The sequence below is a fragment of the Notolepis coatsorum genome (genome assembly GCF_963971535.1).
Source record: "Notolepis coatsorum genome assembly, chromosome: 16".
Lineage (NCBI taxonomy): Eukaryota > Metazoa > Chordata > Actinopteri > Aulopiformes > Paralepididae > Notolepis > Notolepis coatsorum.
The window spans coordinates 60,504,219-60,519,533 of NC_140180.1; the positions used below are offsets into that span (position 1 = coordinate 60,504,219).

General features: G+C 41.0%; 1 protein-coding gene across 1 annotated transcript in view; it reads right to left on the reverse strand.

Annotated features, from left to right (window-relative positions):
• The window catches only part of arr3b (arrestin 3b, retinal (X-arrestin)), a gene marked incomplete at both ends in the record, with an annotated part of 54,086 nt that overhangs the window by 8,140 nt on the left and 30,631 nt on the right, over window positions 1-15,315 (reverse strand). The window contains 9 exons of the mRNA XM_084332042.1: window positions 3,607-3,656; window positions 6,166-6,189; window positions 6,298-6,378; window positions 10,466-10,603; window positions 11,101-11,173; window positions 12,949-13,033; window positions 13,175-13,310; window positions 13,446-13,522; window positions 13,629-13,688. Coding sequence (XP_084188168.1) covers window positions 3,607-3,656; window positions 6,166-6,189; window positions 6,298-6,378; window positions 10,466-10,603; window positions 11,101-11,173; window positions 12,949-13,033; window positions 13,175-13,310; window positions 13,446-13,522; window positions 13,629-13,688 — 724 coding nt within the window. The remainder of the gene's footprint in view (window positions 1-3,606; window positions 3,657-6,165; window positions 6,190-6,297; window positions 6,379-10,465; window positions 10,604-11,100; window positions 11,174-12,948; window positions 13,034-13,174; window positions 13,311-13,445; window positions 13,523-13,628; window positions 13,689-15,315) is intronic.

Here is a 15,315-nt window from a genome sequence, read left to right on the forward strand (position 1 = left end):
TGAGTGTGTAGCGTTAGCTAATGTCAGAAATGCACTATACCTATGTGATGAGACATGGGTCTCCCTTCTCTTGCTCAACCCCTTTACAGACTAGTGCATTTGCCGTTTGAAACGCACGGATGTTCGTGCGTGGAGTGGGCCGATTGCTTGGCCCCAAAAGTGCTGCTTGCAGAGTTCTCGAGAGCCGCAGTATGGCTGCTTGCAGAGTTCTCGAGAGCCGCAGTATGGCTGCTTGCAGTGTTCTCGAGAGCCGCAGTATGGCTGCTTGCAGTGTTCTCGAGAGCCGCAGTATGGCTGCTTGCAGTGTTCTCGAGAGCCGCAGTATGGCTGCTTGCAGTGTTCTCGAGAGCCGCAGTATGGCTGCTTGCAGTGTTCTCGAGAGCCGCAGTATGGCTGCTTGCAGTGTTCTTGAGAAGCACAGTATGGCTGCTTGCAGTGTTCTTGAGAAGCACAGTAGCTCTCTGGAGAACTGCTCATCAAATCAACTTCACACTCGACACTGCACTCTCTAGGGTTCTCTGATTTGATTTGACTTTGAAATTCATGTTATTTGATCTGAGAGGTAAAACATTTTTCATAACATTTTTCAATAATGTTACAAGCTCACTGTCTGGCAGCAAGCAAGCTCATTGTTATAGAGCTAGTTATAAACCATAGCTCATATATTTGAGTACCTAATTGAAGCTTAATTGGTTCCTTGATTCCTTATGATGGCCAATAAATCAATAGATTTCTTAGAATCCATATTCAGCGTCATCTGAGTTGATGGGAATTCAGTTGGATTGAGCTCTGATTTGCTTTCTGGCTTGGCCATCTCCATCTCTGTGTGCTATATATATTTGTTTACTTTGTACCGGATGCTATTTAAAATGTAACTAAGTGCAATACTCAATTACAGTCCCCCAAATAGTAGGAGGAGTTTTCAGCGGCTAACTGGCCCTGTTGGAAAACGTTGACTTCTATAGATCAAGGAAAATGCAATCCTTTAACATCAGAATCATAAACCAACCAATGCACATGATTTGTCTTGGTGACACAATGGTGCAGACATTCAGCAACTTCACATTTGATAACTTGACACAAGTTTCACAGTGTAACAGTTTTTTTCCGAATATTTACACATCCTATAAAAATATAAGTCAGCTGTTTTATCAGCTGTTCAAGGAAATATGAGAGCATTATTAACATGATTTAGTGTCAAGAACATACCGGTCTGTCATCATTCTCAGCCATATACAAAGGGATTTGTCGTAATTTTCTCAACATTGAAGAAGATTTGTCCAAAATGTTTTTTAATATAATAACATAAATGGTGAAAACATTTTACAAGGACAAAATAATGAATGGGGAAACAACATGTTTATTATTCTGGTGTTTTCATTAATTTACACATTCAGTCATCCTATTACACAGGCCTAATAATACTATAATACCAATAATACTGTACTAGACTACTAGCAGTACAGAGTTCTTTAGTTGCTGTATATACCATACAAAAAAAGCTACACTGCACTGCACTCTACACTATATGGGATAGCCTTTTACGAAAAACGTGGAATAAACAATGGTTTATTTGTTTTTCAAGCTATAGTGGAAAAGCCACAGTCAGAGAATGGTTGCTTAGAGATGGAACTCAGCCAGTGCCTTTGTGCAGTTCCTTTGCCAGTGACATGTTGCGCTGACAATAATGCCTGAGAGAAACACATTTTGGGGGGGGGGGGGGGATAATATATATGTAGTATCCGTCTTTTGCGTGTTTCTCTCTTTTGTGAGCGCCTCGATCCTCTGAACATCTCTATCCGCCTCTCTGTCGGCAAAGTGATCTTCCTTCGTGAATTCTGTTTTTCTGGAATCCTCTGCTGGGGAATCTACTCGAGTATGATGTCTGATCTGTTGGGGGATAGTGGACAAAAGGCAACGTTAGTGACGGAGCATTGGCCTTTGAATTCAACATTGAACAAAGCTATCTTGTGCCATATGTTGCATTACTATGTGTTTTCATAGGATTCCATCACAGACATCTTGGTCGGCAAACAACAGGTGATTATTACAAAAGGGCAACTATGGTCAATGAGCCGCAGTATGGCTGCTTGCAGTGTTCTTGAGAAGCACAGTATGGCTGCTTGCAGTGTTCTTGAGAAGCACAGTATGGCTGCTTGCAGTGTTCTTGAGAAGCACAGTATGGCTGCTTGCAGTGTTCTTGAGAAGCACAGTATGGCTGCTTGCAGTGTTCTTGAGAAGCACAGTATGGCTGCTTGCAGTGTTCTTGAGAAGCACAGTATGGCTCTCTGGAGAACTGCTCATCAAATCAACTTCACACTCGACACTGCACTCTCTAGGGTTCTCTGATTTGATTTGACTTTGAAATTCATGTTATTTGATCTGAGAGGTAAAACATTTTTCATAACATCTTTCAATAATGTTACAAGCTCACTGTCTGCCATGGCCCTTGAAGAAATTACCGGCCTGAATTTCCTGAAAGATAGAACGTTGTGAGTGACCTCACCTGAACTACTGAGGCATTTACTCTACTAATGCGCTGCAGTTCCTGAAATACACAGGAGAAAAGCATCAGCTGTGTGTCACAAGCCAACCACACATACGTGGATAAACAGACATCCACACCAAACACGCACATGGATGAACAGACATCCACACCAAACACGCACATGGATAAACAGACATCCACACCAAACAGCACATGGATAAACAGACATCCACACCAAACACACACATGGATAAACAGACATCCACACCAAACACGCACATGGATAAACAGACATCCACACCAAACACGCACATGGATAAACAGACATCCACACCAAACACGCACATGGATAAACAGACATCCACACCAAACACACACATGGATAAACAGACATCCACACCAAACACGCACATGGATAAACAGACATCCACACCAAACACGCACATGGATAAACAGACATCCACACCAAACACGCACATGGATAAACAGACATCCACACCAAACACACACATGGATAAACAGACATCCACACCAAACACGCACATGGATAAACAGACATCCACACCAAACACACACATGGATAAACAGACATCCACACCAAACACACACATGGATAAACAGACATCCACACCAAACACACACATGGATAAACAGACATCCACACCAAACACACACATGGATAAACACAACAGACATCCGCACCAAACACACACATGGATAAACACAACAGACATCCACACCAAACACACACATGGATAAACAAACATCCACACCAAACAGTAAACACACACATGGATGAACAGACATCTATACACATCCATTTTTACATAATTTGGATAACAATAAAAAGGTACTATTATCACACATTACCTCATGCATGAAATAACCACAGCACACATTTCACGCATGTCACACTACACAGTTTGGTTACGTTTCTCTTATCAGGATGAATGTTTGTCACCTTCAGCGGTATACTTACACTTCTGCTCAAGTCATAGCAACAAGATGAGGCATTGAATGAAACAAGACAAAAAAGGATGAGTTGATGTGATCAGATAACATGCTGATGTATCTCTCTTTTCATCCTGGTGTTGTTCATCTGTCACATATATTCTCACCTGTTGGCTTGGGGGCCATCAGGACCAGCGGAACCTCAGCAGTGACATCACTAAAAAAAAGAAAAAAATGCGAAATGCGATATTTACTGAATAATAATAACTGATTATTGCAACACACTTCTCATCGGGATCCCTAGCAAGAACATCCAAAAGCTACAATAGATTCAGAATGGCGCTGCTATAGGATCCTGATGAGAGTGCGGGAAAACCACCACATCACACCCATCCTCAAGTCCCTTCACTGGCTCCCTGTCTCACTCAGGATCTAGTACAAAGTCTCCCTGCTTACTCACCAGTGCCTCCAAGGAAACGACCCCTCTACCTTAAAGAACTGATCACCCCTCAATCCTCCTCACGACACCTCCGCTCCGACCAAGCTAACCTCCTTCAGCACCCGAGGACCAAACTCTGCACCATGGGAGATCTGGCTTTCTGCTCATCCGCTCCCAGTCTGTGGAATGCTCTCCCTGACCATCTGAGCGCACCACAGACCGTGGATGCTTTTAACACTTTGTATGCCACTCACGGCTATTCTCGGGTTTACGCGGGTTTACGTTTTATTAGCGATCTGAAATCATATTGCATCACGCGAGCCTACCGTTGGAGATCCAGGGACTGCCGGCGCTCAGATGTGAAAAAAGCGCCCCCTATCGTCTCCCAGATGGTAAATCACCCTTTTGGAATGGACTCAATGAAAGTGAATGGGAGAACGGATTTCTGACTCCACATTTTACTTCTCACTGATGCAGCCGGGGTCTACCAGAGTTCATTCTGGAGCCTCTGAGCCACGGCGAATATGGGTTATACTGTACACACGATGGATCAATACATTTATCGATTTTTTCGAATGGCGATCGGAAATTGGAATAAACCATTTGGATACCATCTGACCTCAGGTAAGGAATCTATGTTACCAGTGTTAGGATAATCAGACTCGTTTTCACGGATATATAAGCGTTTATGTGATATGTGATATGGCTGTTTTGACTGTAAAAGCCATGAGGAAATAAGAGCAGCGATTATCAGCGCACGGCACGAGCGTGCGTGCGCACACATATACTATCGATCATCTAGCGTTTATTTGAAAACGATTCATAAATAGGCAGACAAATGACAACATTCTGGAATATTCCAGTAAAAGGCGATTATCATAGGCATGGGTTGTTTTTTCCCCAAAAACAGGTGATTTTCAAAATGCTATCAAACGGAAATGAAGCGATAAAAATACAATCTGCCTCGACAATGTTGACTGAAAATGATTATTTGATAAGCGACGGGCAGATTAAACACATAGCCATAATTTAAAACATAGATTAGGCGATATGAACGTTAACATTGGCCGTGGATGGTGGCATTCAACGGGGTAAAAAGGAAAACACGGCCGGCACTGAAAGTGTTAAAAAGGGCCTCAAAACACTTATTTTTAATAGAGACGTTTGTTGATTTTTATCTAGTTTTAGCTCCACACATTCTATGTTTTACTAGTTTTAGCCCTTCTTATTTTATGTTCTTTTACTCTTTTACTAGTTTTAACCCTTCTTATTTTATGTTTTTTACTCCTATTTTAGTCCCATTTCTTTCTTCTTCTTTTTTTAAGTGGTCAATGCAATGGCCTCCGGAACAATAATACAGCATTCACATTAGGGCTGTCTTAAATACTTCGAAGCTTCGAAGCTTCGTTCGATGAGCATGGGATTCGAATATGAAAATAAAATTCGATTATTATTATTTTTGTGTGCAAAATCAACTCTGCCTCTCTTTGTTAACTACAACAAGCAATGTTGTTTGTTATTTAAGATGAGGTCGGACTCTGCACTGACATATTTGTGTTCATTGTGCTGCTTTTATAAAGCCTCAAATGACGGCTTACAATATTTCATGAAAGCAAAGTGTTTTGTTTGTCTAAGATATAAAAAGGTTTAACCTTTACAGCACTGACTAAGTTGAACAAAGTGCTCAACATTAAAAAATAAAATAAAAAAAATTAATTATTATTATTCTTTTATTTCGAAGCTTCGAATTAAAATCGAATCTCGGCCCCGAAGCTTCGAATTCCAATTTTTCTTTTGAAGGTCAGCCCTAATTCACATTCTTAATAACAATAACAACCCTTCTTGTATACAGTCAAGTCCTTTTTTCCTTCACTTCCTTCTCGTTTGTGAAGAGTGAGAATGTTCACCATTTCTTCCCTTGTTTGTGGAATGTGAAAATGTCCTTCAATTATTTTCCTTTGACCCAAGGTCTTTTGTTTTTAGGGTTGAAAATAAAAGAAATAAAAATGAAAAAATTTAAATAAAATAAAATAAACTATATACTAGTTTTTATGTTCTTCTGTAGCGCCTTGAGATTTGTTCCACAAATATAAAGCGTCCCTACAAATCGAATATATTATTATTATTATTATTATTATTATTATTATTATTATTATTATTATTATTATTATTATTATTATTATTATTATTATTATTATTATTATTATTATTATTATTATTATTATTAATAAAAAATTATAATAAAACACTGGAAGTTAACGAAATGCAATCGGTTCTTCTCTCTTACCTCGATGTCAGGCCTCCTAAGAGGCTGTGGGTAGAGAGGAGGAAATAACAGAATTAAAACACATTCAACCTACACAGCTTGACCTGAAATGTAATGTCATGCAAAAATGTTGCTAATGGAAGCTGGACTTACCCTCCACCTGATGCTATCAAGGTGACCTTGACTTTGTAGGAGATGATGATTCCCTGCATATCCTTGTCCTTTTCTTGACTCCTGTGAGAAGACAGAAGTAGTTGATCTGTCATAATTTAGAGACTTATATCATCATCTGTATCCATGGGATCAGGGTACAGTAAGCCCCTGGGCGACAGTTCATTGGCTGGGACTTATAATAGCTTTGACCAGAACTCTCATTACTCTGCACGACCAGAACTCTCATTACAGTGCATGACCAGAACTCTCATTACAGTGCATGACCAGAACTCTCATTACAGTGCATGACCAGAACTCTCATTACAGTGCATGACCAGAACTCTCATTACAGTGCATGACCACCAGAACTCTCATTACAGTGCATGACCACCAGAACTCTCATTACAGTGCATGACCAGAACTCTCATTACAGTGCATGACCAGAACTCTCATTACAGTGCACGACCAGAACTCTCATTACAGTGCATGACCAGAACTCTCATTACAGTGCATGACCAGAACTCTCATTACTCTGCACGACCAGAACTCTCCTTACAGTGCACGACCAGAACTCTCATTACTCTGCACGACCAGAACTCTCATTACTCTGCACGACCAGAACTCTCCTTACAGTGCATAACCAGAACTCTCATTACAGTGCATGACCAGAACTCTCATTACAGTGCATGACCAGAACTCTCATTACTCTGCACGACCAGAACTCTCATTACAGTGCACGACCAGAACTCTCATTACAGTGCATGACCAGAAATCTCATTACTCTGCACGACCAGAACTCTCATTACTCTGCACGACCAGAACTCTCATTACTCTGCACGACCAGAACTCTCATTACAGTGCACGACCGGAACTCTCATTACAGTGCATGACCAGAACTCTCATTACTCTGCACGACCAGAACTCTCCTTACAGTGCATGACCAGAACTCTCATTACAGTGCATGACCAGAACTCGTCTTTCTCTGGTCTGCATCCCCTTAACAATTGTATGTATTGAGCCGTACTGTATTGTACCCATTCTGCAATCTGTTAAATAAAGTTTTCATTCATTCATTCATTCATTCATTCACAGTGCATGACCAGAACTCTCATGACTCTGTATGACAACTAGTGTGGCTTTTAGAGATAACATGATTAGAAACTCACCACTATTGAAGCTGAGGGGGACAAATGTTTTCACATGGTAACAATTTAACGTTTAAGCCTAAAACCTGCTTGTAATCCAGCCTCTACTTGTCCGACAGCTGTTTTGATTGATGCTGCCCATAGCCAGGGTTCAAACACAATTAGAAGAATGCACTTAGTAGAGTCTTAACAGTTTCCCCACTTTACTGGTTAGATGACGAGAGAGACGAGAGTTGCCTATATTGCCAGTCTCAACAGACCTAAATCCATCAACAATTGTGATACTACCTCACATTGTACAAAAAACACATTTGTCAAGTTTGGTGCAAACCGGACAATTCACAAGTAACACATCACTTCCTGTTCGCCTCTATCTTGATTAACGGCAACTAACAAATACCTTGACCATTCATACACAGATATAAATTGGGGTGGGAGAAAAGGGTAGAAAAGCAAAGAAAATTGCACAATTAATAAATAAAATGAAATATATATATATTTCATTTTATTTATTAATTGTGCAATTTTCTTTTTTTTCTACCCTTTTCTCCCACCCCAATTTAGTCGTTATGCCAATTCCCCCCTGGTCATTGCGCTGCCCTACTGTTGATCTGGGGAGGGTGTAGAACTACCACAGGCCTCTTCCGATACATGTGGAGCTGCCAGCTGCTTCTTTTCACCTGACAGCGAGGAGTTTCACCTCCCTGCTGAACAGGGGCCCTGACCGACCAGTAGGGGTCGCTATTGCAATGACCAGGACGCGTGTATATTTTCCCTAACGGAGTTGCACTTCTGCGTTCGGTTTACGCGATCTGATTGGCCATTGACGTTTTTTTCAGCGCCAATCGCGTTACTCCTAACAATCGCGCCAGCAGGCTGTTACCCTAACCCTAACCGTAACCAACTAACCCTAACCCTAACCTTAACCAACTAACCCTAACCCTAACCCTAACCTTAACCCTAACCTTAACCAACTAACCCTAACCCTAACCTTAACCAACTTCGAAAGAGAGCGAATTCGAAAGAGTCGCCAAGCTTAACCAGTTTGTTAGGAGTAACGCGATTGACGCTGAAAAAAACGTCAGTAGCCAATCAGATCGCGCAAACCGAACGCGGAAGTGCAACTCCGTCAGGGAAAATATACACGCGACCAGGACTCATACCCCACTTGCTTCCCACCCACGAACACTGCCGACGACTCATACATAGATATATATCACTAGATGACTCACCCTCACTGCTGGCCAATGGAGACCGACATTGCCACATGGCGGCCATCTTGTGTGGGTGGAGCACGGCCACTCATAACAAGCATGTCTATGGTGCATGTACTATTGAAATAACCATAGCTTGCTCAATTTTCAACCGTTTGGTTTGTTAAAAATGTCAGAGATGTAGTTATCATACTGCATACATATACTTATAAATAAAAATAAATAAAAAAATTCTTCCAAGGGGGAGCTCCAGTAGCTCACCGCGTACCTCGGACGCTATTTCGGCGTCGGGGACAACCGTGCGCGTCACGGATCTGGGGTACACGAGTTCGACTCCCGGACTCGCCGTATTTTCTCAGAGTGTCTTTCCCCCGATCTATACCCCATTCAACCTGTTTCTGTCGGTCATGCTTGACCAGAAAAAAGCGATAAACGCTAAAAGAACCAGCTGACTGGTCAAAGTTTAAAAAAAGCAAAAAAAATCTTCCAATCAAGAATCATAGCCACGTTTGTAATAAACAAAACCGTTTGTAAATCCGTCAAGATGTCAGCGAGTTAAGAGTATTTTTGTTTGTGCAGATCATCACCTTAAAGCAGTAGTCCACTCAAGCAAGATGGCCGCGGTGAACTACGCAGGAGACTCCACCTTGAGCCATCTAGTGATATCTATGGGGACGACTGACCAAGCCGGATGTACCGCTGACACCGGGATTTGAACCCTGGTTCTCTGTGGTGGTAGGTGAGTGCTTAGACCTCTACACTACCCCGTACACTGGTATTTTTGAAACTGTAGCTTTGGTTAGTTGTTTTGTCCACACGCAAACTACATTTTAGGTAACCGGACTAAAAACTCCTGCCTGCCATGATGAAATCTTTTTTAAACTGGCTCTGTCCACACTCCACACATATATGATATGATTGAAAACTGAGTATTTTCTCTACAATCAGGACCATGGAGAGCACCCTGCAGCTCCCCTCATTTCACGTGTCATGGGAGTATCAGATTCAGATTGTATTTGTCACATCATCTATGCGTACAGCACAAAGGAGTGAAATAATTTCTGTAATTGGCTCCTTGGCCTTGCAGTAGCATCATCAACAAAATAGGACAACATAGAAATAAATGAGTCCTTAGTTACCATGGCAACCACCACAAAATGCAGTAGATTATGATATTATGCAACATAAAATAACATCACATATAATAATTTTCTCTAAATATGTTTGTTTTGTAGCAAGTAGTTTAGTTGTTGTTGCCCATCTTTAGTGTTACAAATGTCTCCATTCAAAAAGAGGGCTATTTTTTTTATTCTCTCTCCTCATTATATAGAATGTCTCTGATGTTAGTACTTGGATGGAAGAGGATAGATTTTGCTGTGCTGTCTGGCACTTTCCTGTTTCTCTCTCCCTTACTCTCCTTTGCAACTGTGCATAATTTCCTTTGTATGAATTCACATAAAACGACTATATCCACAATGCAAATTAATTTAGAGAACATAGATAATAAAGCCACAGATGAAAGGGACTTGCCAACATGGTAATAGCTGTATTGCATAAGAAGCAGCATTCACACACCTACAGCTCCAGAGCTCCAGTGTTTTCTATGTTTTTGTGTGCATTGTTTTGCTTGTATCCTGTTGTCTTTGTTAAGCTGTATAATTGTATTGGTTTTTGTCTAAGTAGGCACTTATTCATTCTCCCTCCGTTGCACTAGTGTGAGTTTGGAATAGTTTAGCCTCTAAAAGCCCTGCTGCCTATGGTCACGACCCAGAACGCTCACACTAGAGCTCTCATCAGAGCCAGGCTTACAGGGTGGTGGACGCCAGGTTGGTGTCCCCATCCTTTAGCCGCCCGTCCACCGCAAGACCGCGCTTCTCTTTGTTGTTGGCCAGCAGGGGAACCACGGTGAAGTCCTTCTCAAACGTCGAGTTGCCATTTATTGTCTCCCTGGGTACGGCGATGAAAGGAGAAGGCGTGACTTTGTTTATTAAAATGATGCACTTAATCATACTACATTCAATTGTGCAATTTTGATTAATCTAACAAGGAATGTGTACAATGTATGTTCAGGGTTTGGGTAGTGATGGATTACATGTAGAGCTCAAATTCGATGACTGTAATCAGAAGAATGTTTGAAAAGAGAAAATACATACAGTAGATATGGACCTGCATGTTATTGTACAATGTCAGTCATAATTGCTATTCAAATGACAGCCTGTACATTGGAATACATTGTACGTTTACAATTACATTTACAATTACAATTACAATTGTACACTGTAAAAGTAATCAGGCTATGTTGATGTGTTGGAGTAATCCAATCTAAGATATTACCAAGTACTATTCTAAGCAGGTAATAAACAATGTAACAGAATACATTTTGAGAGTAACCTTCCCAACCCTGTGCTTATTCGAATGCAAGTCGTCTTGTCTTCTTGTCTTACCCAAATTCCTCAGAGAAGACAGGCTTGACATAGGTGTCAGAGGAGTAGAGCACTACGTTTGTTGACTGTTCAACTGGTGACCAAAAGAAAGTGTCCTGTCAGAATCATGAAGGGACATTTTGTTCACACACACAGGTACACACAGACACACAGGTACACACACACACACACACGCACACGCACACCCACACACACACACGCACACGCACACATACACATACACACACGCACGCATGCACGCACAAACACAAAAGGTAGTGAAAGTATTGCTTTTCTAATCTCAGTTAAAACGAGCCCAAAGACAATTCATTTGAATGGGCCTCAATTCAATTTCATTAAAATGTTTACTAGAGAATTTAAGAAGATATAAGAATACAATTTCTTTGTTGTCTAGCCTCTTAACAAGCGGGCAGAAAAGTGGCAATTTTTTTACTTGAACTTGAGGACTGCATACTTTTTTTGCAAACCAAAATACTATACTTTATACTTTATGCATGAGCCTGGTCTCTTTTGAAAGATAACATTCTGAAGTTTCTGATACAATAAAGAAATTTCACTTTTAGTGTTAATCATGAAATAGAGTAACATAGGTCTTGAGTTGTAGAAAAACTTGTTACTCACGTTTTTCTGTAGTAGTTGCAATATCCAAAAGTATATATCCAAAAAAATGGTATGGCTGGGTCCATAGCCTGAAGTCTTATGTAGTACATCTCCAAATTTCATAGAAATCCGTTCAGAAATGAGTGATTAGGAGCGATTTTGGTAAACAAAACAAAAAAAGCTCTGCCAGTTTCAGTTTTCACATTGACTCCAATGCATTCAGTGATTATTTCTCTTCCTGTTTTCACCATAGATCCCTGATTCGCTCATCCCCACGTGGGGTATCATTGGAAAGCCACACTCATTGGTTACAACCCTGTCCAATAGGTTTCGAGATCGCCAAATGATTGACGGAGCTAGAACCTCAGGAGTCGGGGGTGGTATAAAAAAAAAGAAAAAAAGAGTCTGCCGTGTACTTTGGCGCACGTCTTACATATCGGCATGTAACTCGAGAACCGCTCAACGGATTTTGTCGCCTGACAAACGGCAATTGACAGGCAATAAATAGGGTTTTAATTCGATATATATATATTGTATTAAAAAATATGCACACCCAGGGCGGCTAGGTGGTGCAGTGGGCAAGGCGCTCACCACCAATGCAGGAGACGCTGGGTTCGAGCCCAGCTCTCCGCATTGCTATCAGCTTGGCTGGTCGTTCATACTAATACAATTGGCAGTATTAGGGGGTGGGAAAAGCTGATGGGTGGGGATCGGACGTTGTGGACAGCGACTCCTACAGGTCGGTTGGTGAGCCTGCGCAGCAGAATCAGGAAGCGACGGGGGCGGCGTGCCCTCCAAACGCAGACCCCCGACGCTGAGAGATCGCGCTATGCAGGTGAAAAGATGCGACTGCTGCTTCCTCGAGTACCGGAGGGGACAGGCTTAGTGGGAGGCATGGCCTAACAGCGTTCGAGACAGGGGAGGGTAGAATTGGACGATACAAAATTGGGATGGGAGAAAAAGTTGATAAAAAAATTTATAAAAAATATGCACACCCGAGCCGCTAGAGGTCGGCAAAGTGGCGCGTCGCGCCGGTGGGCAAATCGTCCTCAAGAGGGCCTGTATACGGGCCGCTGCGTGTTAAGAGGCTAGAAACACAAGGTGAATAAGAATTACACATATTTCTTGTCTAGAAACACAAGGTGAATAAGAATTACATGTATTTGTTGTCTAGAAACATAATGCGAATAATAATTAAATGTATCTGTTGTCTAGAAACACAAGGTGAATAAGAATTCAACTACTCACCATTGATCCTGATTTTCTTCACCACTTTACTGGTCTCATTATTGGCCTTTACTTTGATAGTGATTGGGTCTCCATGGTAGTAAACCTAAGAGTGTTAAGAGCAATATATGATTTAATTCACCTTCATAAACCTTCATAAATAAGATCATGTGACGTAATACAACTCAACGTCATGATCAAACTTGTCATGATCAAACAAGTGTATACAGAGAATTTCTATCCGTACCTCCTTTTCAATGGAGATCTCCATATGAATCGGTTTGTCAGTCATCATAAATTGCCTGCTGATTTCAATCTTGGGTCCAGGTTTATCGCTGTTTGGTGCAAATTGGATTTTACGAATCATCAGACGACAGGTGTCCCTGAGACCGGAAAAATTGACAGGTAGGTCAGGGCCAAGCTTGCATACAGTACTTGCTGTATGTCTTCATTATAGGTATAGCATAGGGATAATAACCCACACTGCAGAACTGGACTGGATATATCATTTAGCTTACTTCTTTACAATCTCCTCATCTGGGTTGTATTGTTCGTTGGCAATGTAGCCTTTCACCTCAAAGTCAACACCGCAGGCCTGCAAGGGTAGGAGAAAAAACATGTGTTTTTGTTGATCAAAAGTTTAAAAGTGGCTCACAGGAGTGAGAAGGGAAGGCAAAAAGGGAAAGGGAGTATGGTAGTACCTTGCCGGTATCCCCTGGTCCAGGCTGCAGTGACACTGAGCATGGAAGGTTCACTGGCATCTGAGAAAAACAAGAAAGGTGTGACAAAGGCACCATTATAAAGATGCAATAAAGATGCAATAAATACAATTTGAGTGTTATAAATGTTTGTTAACCTCTTAAGCCTTAGCCATATTTTCAGAAAATTTGCCTAAAAGTACATACCCAAGTAAATGGAAGAATGCTCCACTTCTACAAGGTCCATTTGTATGTTCTTGGTATCTAGGGACATCTATGGACCTCAGGGAATGTATTCCCAGTGTCAGAAATATTGTGTCTGTTACTATGCTTGAGTAAATTGTAATGAACCAAAGGAGAATATAAATTATTATTACAATTTTAATTTTCATCTTTGATGGTGCTAACATTGGTCCTCATTCTCGAACGTGTTCGTAAGTGCCTTGGTAAATATCTTGCTGAAAATTTTGTATCAACAGATTTGCGGAAATCCTCCTCCGGATTCCTGAATGTGTAAAACGGTCTTCGTAAATGGGCAAAAACTTAGGCAGCTGTGCTCCGCTGAATGAACTGACGTCACATTCACGTCTCCAGGCATGTTCATGTTCATCTTCATTTGCATACAGACTAGGGCTGAACGATTAATCGATTTTAAATCTATTAGCAAATAAATAAAAAAAAAAATATTTAAAACCGCATTTTTTTTCTTCTTTTTTTAAATTTAACCAGGAAGTCCCATTGAGATACAAGATCTCCTTTGCAAGTTGTTGTTATTGTTGTGTTGTGAAGTTTAGACTTCAGAGAGGGAGAGTAAAGTACAGAAAAAAAGGTACCGTTGGGTACCGGTATCGATTCCCAGGTAAAAAGAAACTGTTTCAGGCTCGGTGTCCCGAACAGACCCACCGCGTAGGCCAGATGCAAGCCGCATTTTACAATAAACCTCTGTGGGGCTGCTTAAAAATAAAATATTATAATTGCAAATTTAATCGCAATATCTGTCTGAAAAATCGCAATTAGATTATTTCCCAAAATCGTGCAGCCCTAATACAGACACGCCCCGCCAGCTCATTATAAGTTCAAGTTTCTTTAATAGTTGTCATACAGAAGTACAGAATACTTTTATACAAAATGCTTCTTACTGTTACGCTCCAGAGACTGTGCTAGACAAGATAAGTATGAAATAAAATAAAGTAGCATGTAAAAGAAGTAAAAATAGAGGTCCCAGTGTTCAGTATAGACAATGTTCGATGCAGACTAGAAGTAACTGAGTTACCATACAATATACAATATACTATGCAATATACTAATATACAATACCAGAGCAGAAATGGGATGAGGTACAATTTAGGTACAATTTACAGTAAGGTGTACGAGTTGTAGTGCAAATCCTTTACCAATAAATATAAAGTGTGTTTAGGTGATCTAAAGTGTGGAGAGTGGGTGCTGCAGTGTGTTGTTTGTTTAAAGTGAGTGTGTGCGTGTGGATGTGTGTGCTGTGTGCATTTGATGGTTGTTGCATAGTGTTTATTGTTCGTTGAGCAGCCTGATGGCCTGGGGATAGAAGCTTCTTCTGAGTCTTTCTGTGCTCGCCTTGAGACTCCGGTATCACTTGCCTGACCGCAGCAGTTCAAAGAGGCAGTTGTTCGGGTGGCTGGAGTCCTTGATGATTCTCTTAGCCTTACCCCTGCAC